This window comes from Odocoileus virginianus, chromosome 4 (genome assembly GCF_023699985.2).
Source record: "Odocoileus virginianus isolate 20LAN1187 ecotype Illinois chromosome 4, Ovbor_1.2, whole genome shotgun sequence".
Classification (NCBI taxonomy): Eukaryota; Metazoa; Chordata; class Mammalia; order Artiodactyla; family Cervidae; genus Odocoileus; species Odocoileus virginianus.
Window position 1 is genome coordinate 38,316,256 of NC_069677.1, and position 24,062 is coordinate 38,340,317.

Sequence of the window (24,062 nt, forward strand, 5' to 3'; positions counted from 1 at the left end):
ATTTAGAATCCATAGTTGCTGCTTTCATGAGGCTAATACCCAAAAGAGTGAGATGAGATAATAGAAATGAAAAACAAAATAAGGAGCTAAAATATACGTACAAATCCAGGCTTTCAGGGTGAGCCAATTAGTGTATCCAGTTCATAGGTATTGGGCAGAGGAGCCAAAGGAATCAGTGAGACTGACTGACTCCCAGTCACTCCTATTAGAAGAGACAAGTCTTCTTACTTTCTATCCTTTGATTTGAGAATATTAGGTCTTGACTGCTACAAGCATTTTACTACCAGGAGAAGAGGCCCTGGGACCACTTCTATAGAACCTAACAGTGGAGTTAAAGGAAGGCAGCTCAAAGAGAAACTGGATACTTGGTGACATCATTTTAACAACTGCATAAGCCTTGCCTGAATTCAGACATCTAGACTTTCTAGTTACAAGATCCAACAAGCTCCTTCTTGTAGGTTAAGCCAGTTTGAATTGGGTTTTCTGCCATTTGCATCGTAGGGTATCCAATTGCAACTCCAGCTGCAACTGAAGTTTTGAAAATATCAGGGAACAACTGTTTTCCACTGTTATTTACTAAATAATGCCAATGCTTTTCATAAACACTTGTAATACCTGTTTTGAAAGTGAAAAAAAAAACCTGCAACAAAGTTCTGTTATCAAGGCAAAACACAGCACTGCATTTGATGTAACTCCAACAAATACCATGCTTCTTTCACAGAACTGGTTGAATTAGTCCCACAAATGTCAAAAAAAACCAAGTTGACAGTTCAGCACATTATCTGCTTGACCCATATGGAAAGCACTGAAATTTCTAGCTTCCACAGAACACTTTGCAGTGTTCAAGGAGCAGTTGAATGGCATTTTCTAGTCTGTGATTCAAGTGGCCCAGTCTACCTTAAGAGGGAAACATCCTTTTTGAAGTGAAATTGGCTCCTCTCTATATAGAAATGCAAATTTTACAATTTTTACTTTTCTTTTACAGAAAAGTCCAGAAACTTGCTATTTCTCCTACCCTCAAAAATCACAGAATGACATCTGAGATTGCTGAATAACTTTTAGACAACAAAGAACCCAAGAATGTTGAGAGAAGACTAACAGAAAATGGGTTCTAAGGTGATATAGACTGAATATTTGTGTTCTTCCAAAATTCATATTGAATCATAACCCTAAGTGTGATGGTATGAGGAAGTAGGTATGGTCTTTGGGAAGTGATGAAGTCATGAAGGTCAAACCCTCAAGAATGGCATTAATGCCCTTCTAAGAAGGGACATAAGAATTTGCTCCAACTTTCTGAGTTCTGCCATTTGAGGATACAGTAAGCGATCAGTCTGCAACCCGGAAGAGGACCCTCACTAGAACTTGAGCTTGCTGGCACACTGATCTAAGATTTCCGGTTTCCAGAACTATGAGAAATATATTTCTGTTGTTTACAAAGCACCTAGTCTATACTATTTTATTATAGCGGCCTGAACTAAGACAAAAGTAAACTTGTTTATAGCAACAAGGTATTAGAGATTCTTGTTTTTGTTTTATTTGATGAGAATAACTTCTTAGCAAAATGAAAAAAATACTGATTGAATTCAATTAAACAATCAGCTAGGCTTCAACAGTATGTGAACCACCGAGAACTTCCAAATGCACAAGCTGGATTTAGAAAGGGCAGAGAAACCAGCGATCAAATTGCCAACATCTGTTGGTTCATAGAAAAAGCAAGAGAATTCCAGAAAAACATCTACTTCTGCTTTCTTGACAATGCTAAAGCCTTTGACTGTGTAGATCACAACAAACTGTGGAAAATTCTCAGATATGGGAATACCAGGCAGCCTTACCCGCTTCCTGTGCAACCTGTACGCAGGTCAAGAAGCAACAGTTAGAATCAGACATGGAACAATGGACTGGTTCAAATTGGGAAGGAGTATGTCAAGGCTGCATATTGTCACTCTGCTTACTTAACTTATATGCAGACTACCTCATTAGAAATGCTGGGCTGGATGAAGCACAAACTGGAATCAAGATTGCCAGGAAAAATATCAATAACCTCAGAAATGCAGATGACACTATCCTTGTGGCAGAAAGTGAAGAGGAACTAAAGAGCCTCTTGATGAAAGTGAAAGAGGAGAGTGAAAAAGCTGGCTTCAAACTCAACATTCAAAAAACAAAGATCAAGGCATCTGGTCCCATCACTACATGGCAAATAGATGGGGAAACAATGGAAACGGTGACAAACTTTATTTTCTTGGGCTCTAAAATCACTGTGAATGGTGACTGCAGCCATGAAATTAAAAGATGCTTGCTCCTTGGAAGAAAAAGAATGACAAATCTAGATAGCATATTAAAAGGCAGAGACATTACTTAGCTACAAAAGGTCCATAGAGTCAGAGGTATGGTTTTTCCAGTAGTCATGTATGGATGTGAGAGCTGGACAATAAAAACGGCCGAGTGCTGAAGAATCGATGCTTTTGAACTGTGGTGCTGGAAAACCCTTGAGAGTCCCTTGGACTGCAAGGAGATCAAATCAGTCAATTCTAAAGGAAATCAAGCTTGAATATTCATTGGAAGGACTGGTGTGGAAGCTGAAGCTCCAATACTTTGGCCACCTGATGAGAAGAACTGACTCAATAGAAAAGACCCTGATGCTGTGGAAAATTGAAGGCAGGAGAAGAAGGGGACGATAGAGGATGAGATGGTTGGATGGCATCATTGACTCAATGGACTTGAGTTTGATTAAACTCCAGGAGTTGACAATGGACAGGGAAGCCTGGCATGCTGCAGTCCATGGGGTCACAAAGAGTTGGATATGAATGAGCAACTGAACAACAAATAATCAGTAAACTTGTTGCCACTCTAGCTAGCAAAATAAAATCACTCCTTAGGGAGTGAGCCAAAGAGGTGATGGTGGTGAAATACATTAGAAATATAGTTTAAAAAAATATGCAGCAGCTTCCCTGGTGGTCAGTGGTAAAGAATCCACCTGCCAATGTAGGAGACATGAGTACGATCTGGGTGGAGAAGATCCCACATGCCAAGGAGCAACTAAGCCTGTGCACCATGACTATTGAGCCTGCACTCTAGAGCCTGTGCTCTACGAGAGAAGCCGCTGCAGTGAGAAGTCCATGCACTGTCACAAAGAGGAGCCCCCACTCACCACAAGAGAAAAGCCCGTGCAGCAAGAAAGACCCGGGAGAGCTCAAAATAAATAATAAAAATTTAACAACATATACACAGCCTAAAAGCATTCACATTTTTTCGAAATGGCACCCAATGATTTTTAGGAGAACTATTACCTTTCCTGGGGAGATTATCTTTTCACTGCACAATGACATCTCAAGATTCTTAGCAGATACATTAAAGACTTTGCACCTCATGTTGTTGTCTTATATGAGGAGAGATTTATTTGGCAAAGGTCAAGATGGAAAAATACTGTAAATTGATCATAAGTCTCCATAAAACAGACATTTCATATATTTGTAAGAAAACAACAATGCATTTGTTTACCATAATGAGGTATGACATTTGCTTGAAGTATATTCTTAGTATTATTAGGCCGAACAAAATATTTCATAAATTTAAAATAGCAAATATATATTTTTCCATATTCTATTTAAAAATACTGGAATCCATACATATTGTATAAGACAATTATTTGGTAAACTTATTTCAAAAAAATTTTATTGTGAAAAATTTCAAACATATACAAAGGAACAGTGAATAGTGTGTGTGTGTGTGTGTGTGTGTGGTAGTCATGCTCAGTCATGTCCGACTGTTTGCGACTCCATGGACTGTACCCTCCAGTCTCTTCTGTCCATGGAATTTTCCAGGCAAGAATACTGGAGTGGGCTGCCATTTCCTCCTCCAAGTGAATAGTATAGTGAACCTTAAGAACTCACATATACTCACAAGCCAGCTTCAACAAGTGTCGACTCATAGCCAGACTTGTTTCACTATACTCCCACTGACTTACCAAGCCATTTTTTCTCAACAGATTTTTTTGAAGCAAATTCATGGGCCTCTTATGTTCTTACTGTTCTTGCTGGGTAGATGAAGATGGCAAGGTCCTGACTTTTTTTACCAGGTCCATTTCTCAAAGTGGGTTATGTACTCAGGAACCTTAAGAAATGAAGTAACATCTCCTCCCCACCCCTCCACACACCACTTCAGCCCTGGACAAGGAGTAGGTTTTTGCTCTTGCTCTTACTGCTTGCTATAAAACTAGTGAGTTTCCCAAGATCAGTTTTCCATAGCTGTGAAGCAATGCAGTGCATGTGCGGGCATCCCCTGGACCCATCTGTGCTACCCCAGTGGCACCCGAGAGCAAGATGCCGATGTTTGTGCTGGTTATTATGTCATGAGTAATAAAGACCTTTGTCTCTGACCCAAGGCCTTGAGTATTCTCTCAGGCTCCACAAAAAATAAACCATTGTAGGTTAGGTAAAATCAATCTCAGATCCAACATGTATCATTTTATCTGTACATATTTTAGCATACAGCTCTAAGATATAAGAACTCAAAAAAAAAAAAAAAAAACCCAGGTAAGACGACTAAATTCTACAGATCTGCTACATGACATTGTTCCTTAAGAACATTGTATTATGCACTTCAAAATTTGTTAAGAGGAAAGATTTCATATTAAATGTTCTTACCACAATAGAAAAATCACTATTATTGCATATAAAAAACAGACAATAATTCTTTAATAGCATTGAATATCCCCAATCATGTTAAATTCCCCCACTTATTTTTCTCTCTCTCTTTTTTAGTGTATTCAGTTGGCATACAAATAATTGTATTGAATTATATGAACTTTTAAAAATTTACTATGATAAATATATACATATATAACATAAAATTTGTACAGTTTTTTTTAAAGTGTACAGTTCAGTGGCATTAATGAGTCACCATGTACCACCATCACCACCTGTTTCTAAAACATCTACATCTCAGTGATTTGAATCCTTAGTATCTTTTAATCTATTTGTTTTCCTTTCCCATTGTGTTTTTCCTTGAAATTTATTTATTGAATAAAACTAAGTTATTTATACTACACACTTTCCCGAAGTTTGGATTTTGCTGTTTTCATAACTGTTTCATAAGCCTCCATGAAGAGGCATATCATATCTGTTTCCCTTTTTATGGTGTTAAAAGTCATTTGTGAACTTCCCAGGTGGCACAGTGGATAAGTTGGTCTGCCAGTGCAGGGGACACAGGTTTGATCCCTGGTCCAGGAAGATGCCACATGCCGTGGAGCAACTAAGCCCGTGTACCCCAACTACTGAGCCCACGCTCTAGAGCCCAGGAGCCACAACTACTGATCCCACATGATGCAAGTACTGCAGCCCGCAAGCCTAGAGCCTGTGCTCCACAACAAGAGATGCCACGGCAATGAGAAGCCTGCACATCACAACAAAGAGTGGCCTCTGCTCCCTGGAGCTAAAGAAAGCCCTCTCACAGCAACGAAGACCAGCTCAGTCAAATGAATAAAAGAATAAGTAAAGTAGCACTCTAAAAAAAGGGTCGTTTATGACCATTGTTTAGATCCTTTAGTTTTTAGGTGTGCAAAACGGTGATACTTAAATTCTATCACTGCTTTTTAATGGGTATAATACATCCAGAGAGGAGCAGTTGCATAGTACTCCATTGTATGGATATGTATTGCACCTGTTTAAACAGAATGTTTCGCGAGTCAGAAGATCCTATTTAGCAAACACATTTTTATTGTGATTGGTTTTCAAACACGAGAGAGAATTTTGTTGTTGTTTTTGCTGTTTTTTGTTTTAGTCTCACAAAAGGTACAGAATGTACTCAAGACTGAAGTTGCATTTGCAGAAAAGTTAAAAACTACTTCTGTATGTTAATATGAGTAAAATTTTCACCCTTCAAAATAATTTTTATCATTAAAATGGGTCTTTTATTAAAAGGTACCCTAGAGTCATGAATCCGGAAAGAAACAATCTTAGTATGGACAAGCAATTTCAGTCTCCTTTTCTTCCAAAGAGTGCTGAGAGCTGGGGAGAGCCTCCTTTACATGTTTCCTTTTTTATGCGTGGTTCTAAAATTAAGCACAGTGCTTTTTTTGGTGATAGTACATGCCAGGATGGCATATCAGAACATTTTCATTAGATCAACACTGAGACACATCTGTTCAAGTGAATCATTCATCCCTCCTGTAGCAGGGATAAGAAATTAAAAAACTATCATACGGATTGAATCACATGATCCCTATCCTTTTGCCACTTAAAGTATTAATTAAGCTTTCACTTTATCCCTTACCATAACACCTGTTAACTCACATTTGGTATTTGCTGAAACTTCTATGTGCTGGGAATTACAGTAGGTGAAAGGTCATGTGACAAAATAGTTCTTAAAATTTTGAAATTTGCAAGAATTATTTCTTTCTCTGAGTCTCTCTCTCCACTCAAAGGGACCAACAGTCCCCTTTTGGTCCACATGCATATTTGATAATACAGTATAATTTTATGTCAAAAACCCTGTTGTTTTCATGTTAAAAATGAAAGAAAGCAAAGATCAACTAGATTAGCATGACCTGTGGGGAAGTGAATTCAAAAGCCTACCTTCTAAATCAAAAAGTGAATATGGGAAGCCTGCTATATATGTTTATCAGTGCAACTTAAATTTTTGTTTTAGAAAAATATTGCTATGAAACAAATGATTCCATTGATGGCTGGAAACACATACTTATCACCCCACAGTTTCTGTGGGTCAGGAATCTGGGCTTAGCTGGGGGCCTCTGGCTCAGGGTCACCCACGAGACTGCCATCAAGCTGTGGGCAGGAGCTGGATAGTCATCTCAAGGCTTGACATGGGGAAAAGCCACCTTCAAGTTCCCCCATGGGGCTGTTTTGCATGCCTCAGAAGATCCATTTCCAAGTTCAGTCACACTGGCCTCTCCACAGACAGCCCAGAGACATAGAGAAGATGGTTGCCTCCAGAGTGAGCAATCCAGAGAGCGAGAGAGAGTACCTGAGACAGAGGCCACAGAGTGACAGCCCGTCACATCTTCCATATTCTACCCCTTAGAAAGGAGTCCTATGTGCAGCCCAAAGGGAAGGGGATCGCACAAGGTATGAACACCAGGAAACAGCGGTCAGGGGTGGCCATCTTAGAGGCTGCCTACTTCAGTTTGTTTATTTTAAATATAAATTCTAAAAACAGAAACTACGTTCTCATAGTTAAAATTTTTAAATATACCAGAGGGTATGTAGTAAGACGTCTCCCTCACCTCCCTGTCACTCAGTCCCCTCATTGAGCAAACACTCATCAGTTTCCTGTGGCTCTTCTCACAGGCTTTCTGTTAAATGGGAAGTTGAAAGAGTGGGGCTCCCTGGGTATGAACAGAAGCCGCCGTCATCGCCTCTCCTCCATCTTGCCAGTTCAGTCCTGCTTTGCGGAGATAACTCTCCCCCACCTCTTGGGTGCACTGTGAGGTGGTTACTATGCCTTTTCCTCTCCCTATCAGATAATAAGCAGTCCTCCAGATATTTTTAGTCATAACATGGCTTCATATCAGAAGGAAATGTTGAGTAACAGTTGAACTGACTGGACTTTAAAGTTCAAGCTTCTGCCCTGTCCTCTCTCTGGCCTCCTTCAGGCTGGATGCCTGCCGTGAGGAAAGGTGGGAGTCTGTGGTCAGCTCCTCTCTTTCTCTATTTTGTACTTCTACACCTGCTCTTCTGCCTCCTTCTGGCTCCATTGGGTTGCCTTTGTCTCTCTCTGGGTTAGGGGATGGGAAACCAAGAAAGGAGCTCTTTTTTTTTCAGTCAGTTCTTCTGGCTGTTGCACAGATTTCCTTCTGGAAACACTCAACTGTAACTTTCCTGATGTTTCCAAAGTCTCTCCTTCATTTCGAAAGCAGCTTCCTGTCAGTGAGTCTCACTGGAGAGTGTTGCTGCAGGACATGTTAACTATGTTGCAGAACGTTTACACGTGTCTAGATTCTGAAGCTTGCTATGAGGTAACTTGATAGATTTTAGTATTTCCTTTTAATTTTTAAATTTTGGTTGTTAGATTTTGTTGATTGAACACAAAGATGATGACTGGAAGCTTCACTCTAATTAACAGGAATGAATTGTTGACTGATAGTTGGTAATGGAGTAGTGCTTCAGAGTTTGAGCACTTTCATATCACGTTTCTGTCTTCTTTGTTCTTTGCCACACATTTATTTAGTGGGTTAATTCTCAGCTGGAAAACTCCAACTTGTACGTCAAGTACAAGCCTCTCTTCCATAGTTTTGGTGGTCACCAAAAACGAATTCATCATAGTCAGGCTTCCCTTGTAGCTCAGATGGTAAAGAATCTGCCTGCAGTGCAGGAGACCTGGGTTCGATCCCTGGGTTGGGAAGATCCCCTGGAGAAGGAAATGGCAACCCACTCCAGTATCCCTGCTTGGAAAATCCCATGGACAGAGGAGCTTGGTGGGCTGCAGTCCATGCAAAGAGCTGGGCACGACTGAGCGACTAACACACACCAGCTACTTTGTGCTGAGGGCTTCCCAGGTGGGTGGTGCTAGTGGTAAAAAAAACCCACCTGCCAATGCAAGAGACATGAGATGTGGGTTCAGTCCTTGGGTTGGGAAGATTCTCTGGAGGAGGGCATGGCAACCCACTCCAGTATTCCTGCCTCGAGAATCCCCATGGACCAAGGAGCCTGGTGGATACAGTCCATAAGGTCACAAAGAGTTGAAAGCAACTTAACATGCACACGTGCAAACACTTTGAAGCTGAGGTCACTCCTTGAAGCCTGGGCAAGGACCCCTCTGGGACAGCTCAGGTGGATAGGCTTCCTCTCTCTCTCAGCCTCCATCTGGTCCTGGAAAACTCTTACACACCTTTCAGAATATCCTAGAGTGTTTTGAGAAACAATTAAGACTGTTCTTGCTCCAGGAGGGTTTTAATTTCTCATATTATCTCGCTCAGTTCCTTTAGGAATGATCATATCCTGGGAACAAGGAATGTCCAATGTATCACTCCAGGAGTTAAAATCCAAAAGCGGGTTTGTATCTGTTGGTTGATCGAATGCTTGTTTCGTGTGGGTAGGAAGTGAAAGACTTTTCTTGTAGAACATACTTTCCACATGCTGAGATACCTTTGAAGACAAAATATAGTAATTAAATCTATGAATCCTTTCAATAACACAGCATATTCTTCAAAGATACAGGTGGCAGGGAGGCTGAGGTAATTCCAGGCATAGGGCATCTGCACAACTGTGGAGGACACAATTCTAGGATGTGGTGGGCTTTTTATTCCAGAATTACAGTGTTTGCGATGTAAAACTGGGTATAGAGATGGTAGGAACTTACCAATTCCTGTTCTTGGTCCTGCTATGGTTCATCAAGGCACATGATTATTTCACTCAGCATTCCCTCAGCTTTTCCTTTTCCAAGGGTCCCACAAGAGTTCCCACAGACACCAGACTCCACCATCACAGCACCCAGCCCATCCTTCTCTGGCTGAGGCTGAAACTGTTTAGAACCTCAGCACACAGCTGGCCTCCAGTGGGCTTTGTTTTGAGACATAAATAAGGTGGCTCTGGGACTTGGTACATACTCACTTGCTCAGTTGTGTCTGACTCTTTTGAGACCCCATGGACTGAAGCCAGCCAGACTCTTCTGTCCATAGGATTCTTTAGGCAAGAATATCGGAGTGGGCTGCCATTTCCTTCTGCAGGGGATCTTCCTGACCCAGGGATCAAACCCGATTCTCCTGCATTTGCAGGCAGATATTTTATCACCGAGTCACCAGGGAAGCCCGGGCGACTTGGGGGCCAGAACTAACCTGCATGCTCGTGCACAAACCTGACCCTGAGGGGGACCCAGGAGGTTTCTGTATTGTTCACATTGCTGCAGCTCAAACACCAAGCTCCCTCCATTCTCATAATATCTGAGTTCTCAAATTCCAGTGTTTTCTTCTCCTACCCCCCTCCTTTTGTGCCCAGTCCAGGTCTATCTCCTAGGTTTCTGTTCTGAAGCGTGGGTTTCCTCCTTCTTAGCAGTTCTTGCTGTAATGGAATTTTGCCCTTGATTCCCATTTTGGAGATGGAGATGCACTCCTGCTTGCTCACCTTCTGGGACGTTCAGATGTTGCTCAGAAACTTTCACTTTTCCTGCTTCAGTTGGACCCCTGGGCAATCCCAATCCCAAGGACTCTGTAAATGTTCTATTTGGTTGCCAGCATCAGTGGGATCTCCCCCCAACCCTTTCCCCTTTTCCCACAGCTTCTGTGGAAGCCCTGCCTTGTTATGCTGGCAGATGGAGCCTGGGATGTAATAGCTCAGTTGGGCTGCATGGAGGTATTTACATATATCAGGAGCAGAAGAAATGACTACAGCCTCATGAAAATGATATAGAGGGGTAATGTTAATAGCAAGTGAGGAGAAGATTAAGAATGACTTGCAGTTGGCCACATTATAAAGACAAAAAAACCCCAAAACAAAAACACAACCAAAGTGATAAATCAAAGCAAAAAAAATCTGATTTGAGGAAAAAGAACCATGCAGTATTATTGTAAGTATTCCAAGAGATATAGTATCCTCACTAAAGAAAAACAAATCATGTAAAAGTGAATATCATATTGTACCAATGTTAATTCCTTAGCTTTGACAAATATGCTTTCCCAGTTAACACTGGGAAAAACTAGATGAACTCTCTGCACTCTATTCATAACTTTTCTGTATCTAAAGTTATTCTAGAATAAGAAGTTGAAAAAAAACACCACCAATGGAAACCTTGAAGTATTTGCATTAGAAATAAAGAACTTCTTTACCCTAAAAAGTTTAGATAAATAAAAATGGTTTTTGAAGGACATTTTAGAAACTCAGTACCTGGCCTGAATATATTGTAAATAGGTAGAGTACTATATAAATTCTGAAAGAATTAGTTGAGGCCTCTTGGTTTTGATTTTAGGAAGCTCATTCTTTCAACAAATAATTATTGACCTATTATGGGTTTTGCACATTCTGAGATTATTCAGTCAACAAAACAGATAAAGATCCCTGCTCTAATTGAGCTTATATTCTAGTGGGGTCAGAGAGAAATAAAAAATAAATATAAAGGTAATAAATGAGTAAACTATATTGTATGATTGAAGGTGATAGGTGCTATGGGGGAGAAGAGAAGAGCAGAAAAAGGGATGGCAGGAGGATGTATGGGGATTGGGCTGTGTGCAATTTTAAGTAGCATGAACCACACAAACCTCATTGAGATGGGAGAGCAGAGCAAAGATGAAGGGAGCAAAGCATGAGGATGTCTGGGGGGCGGGGTGGGGGGAGCACCACAGCCAGAGAGAGATGCACTAAGGTGGAGCCTGCCTAGATGTTCAAACAGCATCCAGAGGTGAATGGGCAAAAGCAGTAACTTATGGAGAGAGATGTCAAGATGAGGTCAGGAAGGCAAGGGTGGTGATGGGTGGGGAGGAGTGCAAATAATATATGACTTTGAAAGAGATGGGAAGCTACTGCAGATTTTGAGCAGAAGAGTACCACGATCTGTCATGTATTAGAAGAATCATTCTTTATTATTGTGTGAATAGTCTCTGGGTAGGCAGGGGCAGAGCAGGAAGAAGAGTTAGAAGGCTAATTCAGTGATCCAATGAGAGACAGTGTTGCCTTAGACCAGAATGAAGCAGTGGAGGTAGTGGTGAGAAAAGATGCTATGGCTTATTTCAGCTCTTGAGACCAACTGTTAACCTTATAAGAAGTTTGCAAGCAAATTGTTAAAAATATCATAATTACACATTCATTGGCTGTTCTGGTCTTTGTGGCTGCTCTCTAGCTGCGGTGCACAGGCTTCTCATTGCGATGGTTTCTCTTACTGTGGAGCACGGGCTCTAGGCCCACAGGCTTCAATAATTGCAGCCTAAGGACTCAGAAGTTGTGGTTCCTGGGCTGTAGAGTGCAAGCTCAATAGTTGTGGCCTAGTTGCTTCACAGCTCGTAGGATCTGCCAGGATCAGGGATCGAACCCACGTTTCCTGCATCGGCAGGTGAATTCCTAACCTCTGAGCCACCGGGGAAGCCCTAAAAATGCCAGTATTAAAAACTAAATGATATAAAGTTACAGTTAGATATATAGAAAGCTAAAGTATTAATATTAAATAGGCTTCCTAGGGGGCTCAGTGGTAAAGAATCTGCCTGCAAAGCAGGAGATGTGGGTTCAATCCCTAGGTTGGGAAGATTCCCTGGAGAAGGAAATGGCAACCCACTGCAGTAATATTGCCTGCGAAATCTCATGGATAGAGGATCCTGGCAGACTACGTTACAGTCCATGGGGTCGCACCCAAAGACTCAGACATGATTTAGCAACTAAAGAACAACAAAATGTTAAATGTTCCAAACTACCACTTAATTATTTTATCTACTTATTTTACTATAATTGTTTATTATCATCACTGTTTTTGAGGTTGTTTACACCTGTGCTATCCATATGGTGAAGGGAGTCTAAAATAGAGTGCTGTTGTGCATCTCTTCCCAATCCTGTATTCAGTTCCATCTGGAGTTTGTCAGCCAGTTTGGTGGGAATATTTTACACTACAGAAATTGACAAATACTGTGAATCAGGGTTCATTTTTAAAGAGAGCAGATCGTTAAACACAGACCAATACACCATTGCTTGGTGCCTTTCCAACTGAACCTAGGGACATGTACCATGCCCCGTCTGATGTTTTCATGTTCCTTTATTCTATCATGCCCATACCCATAGAGGGCAAAAGTTTAGTAAAGAGGTTAGACAGGTATTGTTAATATTACCACCAAGAAAATAACATATTTCTCTTAAGCTTCATAACATTAATGCACGTTTAGTTATGAAAAATCACCTACCTGTGACTGAATCTTCAGTGCTGGTCCCAACTTTAATCCCATAGCACTTCGAAGATGTTCCTCTGTGAGTAATGGCAAAGTCTCTCCATCAATTGCATGATCTTTAAATACCTTATTAAACATAAAAGATGTCAACTTTGTTTAAATGTCTTTTAAAAAAAATCTTGTTTCACATATAGATTTTCAGCTTTGGGAGAAACATTAGGACTGCTTGAGGATGACACAAAAATTGTAACATTTCTTATTTTCAGTTACTCTCTTTTCTGTGCTTCAGTGGCCTGTTGTTTGTGTTCTTTAACAATCCTTGGAGTACATTGCAGTTCTCTCTATGAAAGTGAAAGGTATGAAAGTGTTAGTGACTCAGTCGTGTCTGACTCCTTGTGACCTCACGGACTGTAGCCCACCAGGCTCCTCTGTCCGTGGGATTTCCCAGGCAAGAATATGGGAGTGGGTTATCATTTTCTTCTTCAGGGGATCTTTCTGACCCAGGAATCGAACCTGGATCTCCTGCATTGCATGCAGATTCTTCACTGTATAAGCCACCCAATTCTCTCAATATAGAACTCAATTTCAACATGGAATAGTTTTTATTTGAGGGCAGGCCTATGTTTTGCTCACTGATGTATCTGTAATGCAGTGCCTGGTACAAAACAGATGTGTAGTCGTCTTTGCTGGACAAATCAATGAATGAACAAACAGTCTGAGTGAAGGGATATGGGTAAAAACCATTTCAGGCAAATTTCAAACTCTCACATTTACACAGGGCCTCTGTGCCCTGCCTTAGATGAGCAGTGAAGGGAGGAGAGGAAAACGCAGGCAGAGCTGTTGATAACACCAGCAATTGCTGGGAGGGGAACCGACTTTAGTGAGGAAACAAGAGCAGGACTTGATCCTAAACACATTTGAGAAACACCTAGAAATAATTGTGCCACTCCTAGGGGTGGGGAAGGAAGCTCTGGCATCCTGTTGGTAAGAGATAATGAATCAGTAAAGTTTGAGGTCTTTGAGTTTATGTGGCTTCTTGGTACCCACAAGGAGACATTTGGGATTATAAAGTATGAAATGCATGTAATATTATTTATTACAAGAGTGGTTATTATAAACTGGATTTTTGTGACTGTGAATCACTTACTGATTAAAAATAGCGAGTTCAAACAGATTCAGTCCATCAGAAGTCAGCAACGAAACATTCATTCTACATGGGATTTCATGTTTTTGGCTATCAGAATTTTGTAACTCCATTGAACCAGTGGTTGATGTGGCACTTGATAAGTGGCACAGATAAATTTAAAAAGTGACTTACTTACAGTTAATGACTAGTAATAAAATAATAAGGTTATACTCCTTGAGTTAGGAAAAAATAGAACAAACATTTTTAGCAGGTATGCAAAAACATAAAGTAAGTGACTTGAAAATACAACTTGCCTCATAAGTAACTTGAGATTCTGCTTTCTCTAGAAGCCTCAGATATAATGATGAAATTAGAATATATTGAGTACTTACAAGGTGCCAGGCACTCATTAATACAATGGTCCTTTGAGAAAGTATTATACTATTATCCCCATTTACAGATAAAAAACTGAGACACCAAGGAGAGAGGCAACTTGTCCTAGGTCACATGTCCAGAGAGTGGAAAAGCCGGGATTTGAACTTGTACTTTCATAAGCCATACTCTTAATTACTACTCTGTGACTTTTCCATTGGTCCCATGAAAAGAACAAAGGGAGAAAGAAAGAGGAAAGAAAAGAAAAGAAGAATTTAACAGCATTACACTGAAGGAAAATACCACAAAATAAGATCTGAAAACAATTATCTCTAACATCAATTAATTATGATGTAGTTAAATCATAATGTCCTTTTCTTGCTTTCTTTTCCTTTAATATATAAACCAAAGCTAATGATGTCAGATTTAGTTGGTATATTGTTGCTTGGAATTGTGTTATTAAAATCACTTGAAAAAGTAAACTATATACTTGAAAATGTAACATTGACATAAACCTCAAAAACTTGCCAGCCCACTATTTTTATCTCTGGTTTTCCCATTTTTATCACTGATAAGTGACACTGGTTTTACTTTCCAACTATCCTAGCAGTTCATTATAATTTAAAAAATAGTATTTATCTATCAGATTGAATTATATGTGTAGACATTTTAACACATTGCTCTAGCACAAAAAAGGAATTTTAAAATAATTAATTTCCTACTTTTCAAATGTATTTCCTTCTTGTCCTTTTTAGAATAAAGTACATATTTCTGTTATTATGACTAGTAGCCTAAAACTTCTGATACAGAAGTACATACCTCCAAAATGTTTGCTAAATGGATGAATTGGGACTATAGTAGATAGCTCTCATTCTTCTTGGGTGTTTGACCTTTGAACCTCCTAATTTGGGGAGAATCCCTACATCTCAGAGGAGATGAAACTAAATGAGGAGATGAGGAGACTGAAACTAAAGCCAGACACTGGCTTTCCTAGCTTCCCCTGAAGCTGGGGTGTGGGCACATGACTCAAGCTCCATCAGTTGGAGGCTTCTGTTCCAGGGGAGCCAATGACATAAAAACGAAGAGATCATTAGGAGTGCTCTTTGGGGTCAAAATCAAGTTAGATAGAACTTGTTATGAAGGAAGTATATTTCAAAATGTCTTATTTTTTTTAAAAGTCACTTTACTTAAAAAAAAAATATTTAAATGTTACATCACCTGAGCATAGTCTGAACAACCAGGAAGGCCACTAATGAAGTTGTACACATCATTCACGGTCCATTTCTGAATATCTTCATTCAAAGATAGATTTTCCTTGATTGTAAGCAGGACGTGTGTTCCTTTAAAATGGAAAGGAAAGTATTCTGTGGGAAAGGGTGAAGCTAAGAGTACAGTTTTATATATAGTTATATTAATTGCCTCATATTCTACTACCACAGAGCAGCTCCTTGGTGTAGATCTATATGTAACTCCCTTAAAAGCTATTGAGTTATGGAGAGATGATTTCTAAAGAAGCTTAGCTGTCTCCTTTCTTTTCTTCCTCTAAAGGATCTTTAATGACTGCCTTATCATAAATAAAAACAAAGTTTCAGCTTCTCTCAGATTTCAAAAGAAATACCTTGTGGATTTCATTCTCCAGATTAACACCATGTTCTATGATGTTACGTGATTTATGATGTTCTCTAAGCCACACAAGAATTCAGCTCCATCTTCATCAAAATGGCAAATTAATACTTTGTTAGGGAAACAGCTGGTGTGGTGGCTAAATTACACATACCCTAGTCCCTGTGTTTTAAAATATTTTTATCTAAAGAAATTCCAGTTGTTGTTTTTTTAATCTAAAAAAGTTCTAGAAAACTATTCAGTGTGTTTGGCAGGGGATAGTGTGTTAATACTTTTAGGTTAAACTGTATCATAACAAGAATGAACATTGAAAGAGATTCTGTTTGTCTATTTTTTCTATTACTGCACTTAAATACAGGGGAGAGTGAATCATACTTCTAAGAAAGAAGCCCCTCTATTTTGTGCTGAAGATACTAAATTAAATTAAATTTTTAATTAAAAATTCTGGAAGGTTTTCCCATCCTTCCTTATATTTATACATTTCTAGACTTCACTGAAAATTCTCTATATAATAATATATAAAAAGAGGTACATTTCACTGTTTTGGCTGATTGGAACTAATGTAATAAGTTTTTCAAGAGGGGGTAATCCTAAGTAGGATGGATAAAAAGAAACACAATGGTTACAGATCATGTGTAATAATTTCACGGGCCTGACAACCTGTGGTTCCTGGGGATTGGCCCCTAGACTCCTACCTGGCTGAGTTGATCCACGAGCTGGGGGGTACACCCCATTCTTTTCTCCACAGGCTGCCAGACCATGCTCTGAGGCCTTCTCCTTCCCGTCGTCCCAAGCCTTTTCTTCCAGGGGGGTTCCCTGAGTTCCCCAGGGCTTTCTGTGGCTGGGCTCCAGCTCTCCACAGGTGTCAGCAAGAGCTGTAGGTGGCTTTTCACTGGTTTCATCCAATGCGTGATTGTCCAGAGCCTCCATTTCTGGGTCTTTGCTATACTCGTTCTCTTCATAGAGAACTGCACGGGTTTGGCCTAGGGGCTTTTCTTCTACTTGACGTTTAGAACTCTCAGGGTCACTGTCTAGAACTTTCTGACTCCCGGTACCTCTCCTGAGACGACGACATTTCTGCCCCCAGTTCTCTGTAAAGTGTGGACCAGTCGCCACTATCATGGGGTTTCCCGGAAGGTTTCTCAGGGTGCTTCGGTGAACGTGCATGTCACTGGCTGGGAGCATGCCCCTGCCATGGAAGGTGGCTGGGCCCACAGGGATACTGGAGCCATAAATGAATGGGATCCCGAGGCCTGCTAGTCCCTTAGAATTAACTTTTTCTATTCTCCTTTGCTGGTAAATGGCATGCATTTCCATTTCCATCCTAAAAACAAAACAAAATATTTTATAAACCCAAGAAGACCATTAGGAAAATACTTTCAATGGCCCTCTGCCTTTCCTGATGTAGCACCTCTGCTTTTCCTGTAAGTCTTTAGGTCATTTATCTGAACTTTGTTGGGCATGAACGCAAATCTCCCAGAAAGCCACTGGAAGGAGAGTTTCAGAGTAAGATCGGAGGATGAAGGGTTTGGCTAAGTCTCACAGTGGAAGTCCAAGGCCAGTCTTTAGAACAGTATCTCTACTGGATAAGGCAATTTTAGCAGGGATGGGGAGAACACAACACAGAATAGTTTCTTGCCAGAGATTAATCCTCAAAGAAACTGAAGTCCTGGGAAGAAGGTTTCAAACATTGCACTACAATTTTAGTGAGTCTGAAGAAATGCAGTAGGTCTCAATTGCTAAAATTAATGACGTGGTAAGGGTAGGGGAAGGGAGGAGGAGTGGAGGGCTTGCTGGTATTTTTGCCTGCTTTACTTTGCTTATTGGTCATCACCTGAATCCCTTAGTGTCCACTGATGAGAAAGTTGACTCTGATGCCTTTTCTCACCCACAGCCATACCCTGGTCATTATTACTGTCTTCTTCTGATTGCTGAAGCATGCTTTTAGGCTAACGAGGGGCTGTCTGGGCTCTGATGGCAGAGTTTGAAGTGGGGTTGGCAAGCTTGACTCCTAGACTCCTATCTCTGGGCAGAATTGAAGTCATTTAAGACAGAATTGCCAAAATGAATTTCAAAAGAATCATAGGTAGGCGTTTAATTATGAGACATCGACTGACTATTATGATCTATGAACTCAGCTTCACTGTGTAATCTCTAATCTTGCTTTTATCCTTAACCAACCTGTGTACATGTTTGTATATGTCTCTCTTTGTAGTATTCCTGAAATACTTTTTGAAAGTAATCAGAATGTGTGTGTATATGTATATAATCAGTGAATACACATATACAAATCCCTGGAGAAGGAAATGGCAACCCACACCAGTATTCTTGCTTGGAAAATCCCATGGACAGAGGAGCTTGGCAGGCTATAGACCATGGAGTCACAAAGAGTCAGACACAACTGAGCAACTAAACAACAAAGACATATACACAAATGTAACAACATATACAAAAACAACAATATACATACATAATAAATGAATGAATATATATAAAAGTATGTAAATAACATATATATATTTATATTAAATGAATACACAGACAAGTGAATGAATAGAAAATAATTAAAACAAGATTGTTACATTACCTGGCAGTATGCTGCCTTTGAATCATTTCATTCCTTCTAGCCATTGCTTTTACGGATTCAGGTGGCAAAATGCCCCAACCTTAAACAAGAAAACCACCATCTCACCCCATGAACAAATTAACAATATCCACTTGAAGATAATAAAAAGAAAATATAATGGTTTAAAACAGTGTCTGCAAAAAACCACCAATGGAGCACAATTTTGGAAATGATGTCAATTCATGACTGTCAGCATCTTAGAGTCACTTTGGTAATCGCATGATAACACTAAATAATTTTGGGGGGAGGGGCTGTACTGTATGGCTTGCAGGATCTTATTTCCCTGATACTGAACCAGGGGTCCTGCAATGAAAGCGCCATGTCCTAATCACTGGACTGCCAGGAAACCCCCCAGATAATTTTTTTCCTTTAAGTATGGGTCTCATAACTGGCAATGTTTTCCTACCATACTTCAAAAGGAAAAAGATGAAATTAACTGTGGATCTCTTGACTACTTGCTTTTGAAATAAAAATTGATGACTGTTTTGTTTTTTTGGTTGGGGGTGGTAAGAAGAATTAGTTGACCTTAAAAAAAAGTAACTAAGTTCTTCCTGATGTACTGAAAACCCTGGAAATAAATACAGTGATGTAAGGGGATAAAATACGAAGTTCTCTATGTTGACTTTTTGGTGCAGCTGAGGCAAATACTTTTTACAAAACAATTTCAATGGAGTTGAACAGCAATTACATTCTTTGTGTCAACCTTTCAAAATGTCTTGAAATAATGTCAGCGTCATCAGAATTCAAGGCTCTATTCTTGCCTGGTAAATTCATGCTTATACTGATTTTTTTTAAAAAATTTCTCTGGATTCCTAACACATTTACAGTCTATGCTGGTGCTTCTCAAATCATCCATGGTGAAGGATTATTTTTTCCTTTTAAAATTTCCAACGCATCATGGACTCTTTAAAAATACATAAATGATGTTTCAGAAAATTGAAATGAAAACAAGAATGAACACAAGCAGTACTTGAAATGATCAGGTTAATAGACATAAAATTACCCTGTCAAACGGCTGTAAAAGTTTCTAAACCTTTCTGTCTATGTATTTATTGTTGAAACACTTCTCAGACCAGCATAGGTCCTACAGACCACACTCTAACAATAACAGACACACAAATGATCCTGATTATACATAGTTTTGTTCAATGATAGTTTTTCATGTATAAATCTGTTCTCCCCAACAAGAGGGCTAGTATCATGAAGCCTAGAACAGATTTTATACTTGCCTTGCACCAAGCTAGCAGAGCTCATTAAACTGTTAATAACAACCTATCTTGAAGTACACCATACTCTATTTTTATGAGATTCTTTCTCAGTTGTAAAATTCAAAGGCTAGATGATGTAAACTCTAAAGCTTCTTCTGACTCTAAAACTCTATGTTTTTGTAGTTCAGTGGTTTCAAGATATGCTCCTTGAGATAGCAGGCTAGCATGAAACTGCCAACCCATGGGCTAATCCCCAAAGATGCAGAGAACGTCCGCGTAAAAAGACCAGTGCAGAGGGCACAGTTCTCATTATCTAGATTTTAGCATTACCTAGATTTTAGCATCCTGTAAAATCTGGACTCATCAAATCTATTTCAAGTTTCTTTTTCTTTCTTAAATACTTGACATCAAATTTAGTGCTAGTCCAGTTGTGATAATACACTCTTTACCTAATATCCCAATTTTTGAAATTGATCCCTGTCTCAATTCCTTTTTTCCTAACTTAACTCAGTAGCTCGTATTTTATAGGACCAAGGCTCTACCTTGCTCTTCCTTACTCTCTTACACATTAGCCTTGGGGTGGGAGACTAACCTCTGTACCTGGGACAGGTTGTCAGCCTGCCTGTTCATATCCAACTATTAGCAGTTTCTGGATTTTTAACCACTAAAAAGCTCTCTCTGGACCAGCAATGCAACTATTTCACAGGTCTGCTTATCTGTTACCTATAATTTTGGGCTATGTATTTACTGGGCTCTTGCTGCCAGAGGGGGCTACCACCCAGGTTCAGTTGTTGGGCCTGTCACACCCCAGTGGGTGCATCCAGTTTCCGATCTGGCCCTTGCTCAGACTCATCAAAACAGATCCATGCACTGTGGTATGCAATATGCTCAAATCCAGGCAGGTCAGCGTCTTCAATGGCCCTGACACCGATCATATTTCTTTTTGTCTTAGGCTTTTTACTCACATTATTCCTATCAAAAGTTGTTGGAATTGGAGAACCGGGACAAACAGAAACTCATTGAATACAGTTTTGAGAAGATAAGATGCATCAGTTTGATCTTCAATGTTGTGAGGAAATTCTCATCTCTTATTCTCTCTGGAGCCCCACATTCATGTTTTTGTTGACACTACTCTGCTGAAATTGCTCCTATTGAGATAATTAATGACCTCCACAAATCTACGTCTAATCATATATTCTTGGTCCTCATCTTACTTGATCTCTGAGCTGCATGCTTGACACAATTTCTTACTCTTTCCTTAAAAGCACTTTCTTCCTTGGCTTCCAGGCCTCTATCCTCTTCTGGGTTTTCTCCCACTCCACTGGTTGCTCCTTCTATATCTCCCTTCCTCTTCTAGATCCTAGGGGTCATCCTTTTAACTTCTAACTCATCCTTTTTAACTCACTTTATAAATGATCTCATCGAGTCTCATATATACTGATGATTTCCAAAGTTAATCTCCAGGTCATCTCCAGATATCCTCTCTGGACCGCAGCTGCCTTGTGGACATCTCCTATTGATTGTCAGGTAGGCATTGCAGATGCCTGTGCTATCTCTCCCACCCCCAAAACTCTTCCTTTCACAGTCTTCCTCAACTCAGTGAATAGCAACTCCCCCTTTCCCATTTCTCAGCCAAAATTTTTTATGTCTTCCTTAACACCGCTCCTCTTCTCACATCTCATATCTAAACTCTGAGCAAATCCTGTTGTTTCTACCTTCAAAGTATTTACAGAATCAAACCATTTTTACTATTCCTACTGTAACCCCAGCGCCAGGCCATCATCATCTTTTGACTATTCTAATAGCCCATCAACTCCCATCAGTTTAACTCCAGAACTTGAATCCTAGTAAGTTTTTCCCTAACACAGTAGCCAGAGTGATCCTGGTAAAATGTAAGTCAGACCATGTCATTCCTTTGCTCAGACTCCTCAAGAGCTTTCCCTGTTCTTCCAAGTAGAAGGCAAGTTCTCACTGGCCTATCAGACCAAATATAAACTGCCCCAGGGCCTTTTACTCTCAGATCTCATCTCCTTATGACTTCATCAGTTCCTTGTAAGGTAAGACAGATATTAATTGCAGATTTTCGTGTCATTCATCAGTAAATTGATGGTTTGAGGAGTTAAGCAACTTACACAGTAGTGGAACCAAGATTTAAACCTAGGTAGTAATTGTAGAAACTGTAAGCATTATCACCATACAGTTTCGCCTCCAAAATTTAGCAATAAATTTCATGGCAAGCTTAATGCAGCAATTCAGTTCACAGTGGTTCCAGAGATGAGAGACATCAGTTTCTGATACCTGAGTAGACACGATTGGACAGCAAGTTTGGCATGTTTGCATTTGATAGAGCAGAAGATCCAAACTGGGAAGGAACACAAAACTGTCTTGGGTCAGCTGGTGCTACAGTAGGAGGCAATAAATCTCTAAGGAAAAAGATACAAAACAGGTAAAATGAAAATAGATTTGTACAAAATTTCCATTTCATAGCAGTGAGTTTTTTTTTTAATTGCCACATGGGATTCTATCATTTCTTCCCCAAATGAAGTATGAAAGTCCTGCAATCTCTATTGGTTTAAGAAGAAATATGATAAGAAAAATGGGAAGGCAGGACTCTAGTAGGGAATGACTGACCCACCTGACAACATAACAGAGAAGCAGGAAAGTTTTAGGGATGTTAGGGAAAAAAATGATCTAATCAAATCAATACCAATGTTTGATTTTTCATGACTATATACTGTTCTTGATCATAAAAGTCTTTCCTTATTTGATGAACACACTCAAGCTTGAGTTTTGCCATCTAGAATCAGTCACTACCTGGATGGACAATTTACTTCTCCAAACTTTAGTGGTCTCTAGAAATCCAACTCTATTGTTCATGCTCCGTGAACAAGTATAATAATGAATTTTACTCTCTCCCCAGATTCCAGAATATATATTCAAAAGAAAAGAAGATAGGAAGGTGCCAGAATGTGCAACCAAAATACTGATAATTTCACTTTTATTGCAAAGAAAGAATTCTTCTATCACAGGAAACCTAGGATATCACATTGTTAGGGACTGAATTGTGTCCCCCTCTAAAATCCACATGTTAGAAGTCCTAACCACCCCATGTGACTCTGTTTTGGAGATAGGACCTTTAAGGAGGTAATTAGAGTTAAATGAAGTCATAAGGGTGGAGCCCTTACCCAATAGGACTGGTGTCCTTATAAGAAAGAGAAGAGGCACCAGAAATGCTTGCACACAGAAAAAAAGACATGTGGGGACACATCGAAAAGGCAGCCGAGCCTGCAAGTTGAGGAGGGACGCCTTGGGAGAAACCAAACCTGTCAGCACCTTGATCTAGGACTTTTAGCCTCTAGAACTGTGAGACATAAAATTAAGCCACCCAGTCTGTGATATTTTGTTACGGCAGCCCTAGCATACTACCCATCCTCGTTTGCACCTATGCAATGCCTGTCACATGGCAGGTGCTCGTTAGCTATTTACTGAGAGAGGATGTCAAAGAGGTTTCAGAGGGGAACTTTGTTGAACATGTGGCCAGCAGACTACTGCACCACAGTTCCTTGAGATAACATTAGACTATAAGACAACACTAAGGTTTGGAAACTTAGTAACATCCATTTTCTCCTTAGACCAGAATATCATATTGGAGAGGAATACCTATCCACACTTGGAGGTTCAAATGGTGAGGGAATCAGTGGAATTCTCTGCTGCCCTGATGCTGGCAGTAGAGGGTTCATGGCCATCATTGGATTTATCATCAATATCTCTCGCCACTGATGGAGTTCTAAAAAAAAAAAGATAGATATGTCAACATATACCTCCATTTTTTGGCAAACTGAATTCTTCTTGAAATGATGAACACCTTTTGTATTTTCCCAGTACTTGGGAAGAGTAGCTACACCAAGCTTTCAGTTACACAAAAACCCCTCCATTGTAAGCACCCAGATACAATTGTTGAACTCTGTGTGCCTTTGGAATTTGTTGGAGAGCCCACAGATAACACCGCACCACATGACGACCAATAATAAAATTAAACCAGTTTTGCAAGATTCCAGAAATACCATTTTCTTTTATTACAACGCATTTTGGTTTCTATACTTCCTGAGGCACAAATGCATGTATGCACCCACTGTTAAATTACACACCAGTCAGAATGGCTGCTATCCAAAAGTCTACAAGCAATAAATGCTGGAGAGGGTGTGGAGAAAAGGGAACCCTCTTACACTGTTGGTGGGAATGCAAACTAATACGGCCACTATGGAGAACAGTGTGGAGATTCCTTAAAAAACT

The 24,062-nt window shown here is 39.9% G+C and overlaps 1 protein-coding gene across 1 annotated transcript; it reads right to left on the bottom strand.

The window, feature by feature from the left end:
- Positions 1-8,906: 8,906 nt before the first annotated feature.
- On the bottom strand, positions 8,907-23,526 carry SAMD7 (sterile alpha motif domain containing 7). The gene is made up of 7 exons (XM_020882116.2): positions 23,430-23,526; positions 22,068-22,192; positions 18,523-18,601; positions 16,631-17,259; positions 15,531-15,652; positions 12,830-12,940; positions 8,907-9,101 (listed from the first exon to the last, which is right to left on the bottom strand). Exons 1-7 carry the CDS (start codon positions 23,516-23,518, stop codon positions 8,907-8,909), a joined length of 1,350 nt encoding a protein of 449 aa, XP_020737775.2. The 5' UTR covers positions 23,519-23,526.
- Between the last annotated feature and the right edge of the window lie 536 nt (positions 23,527-24,062).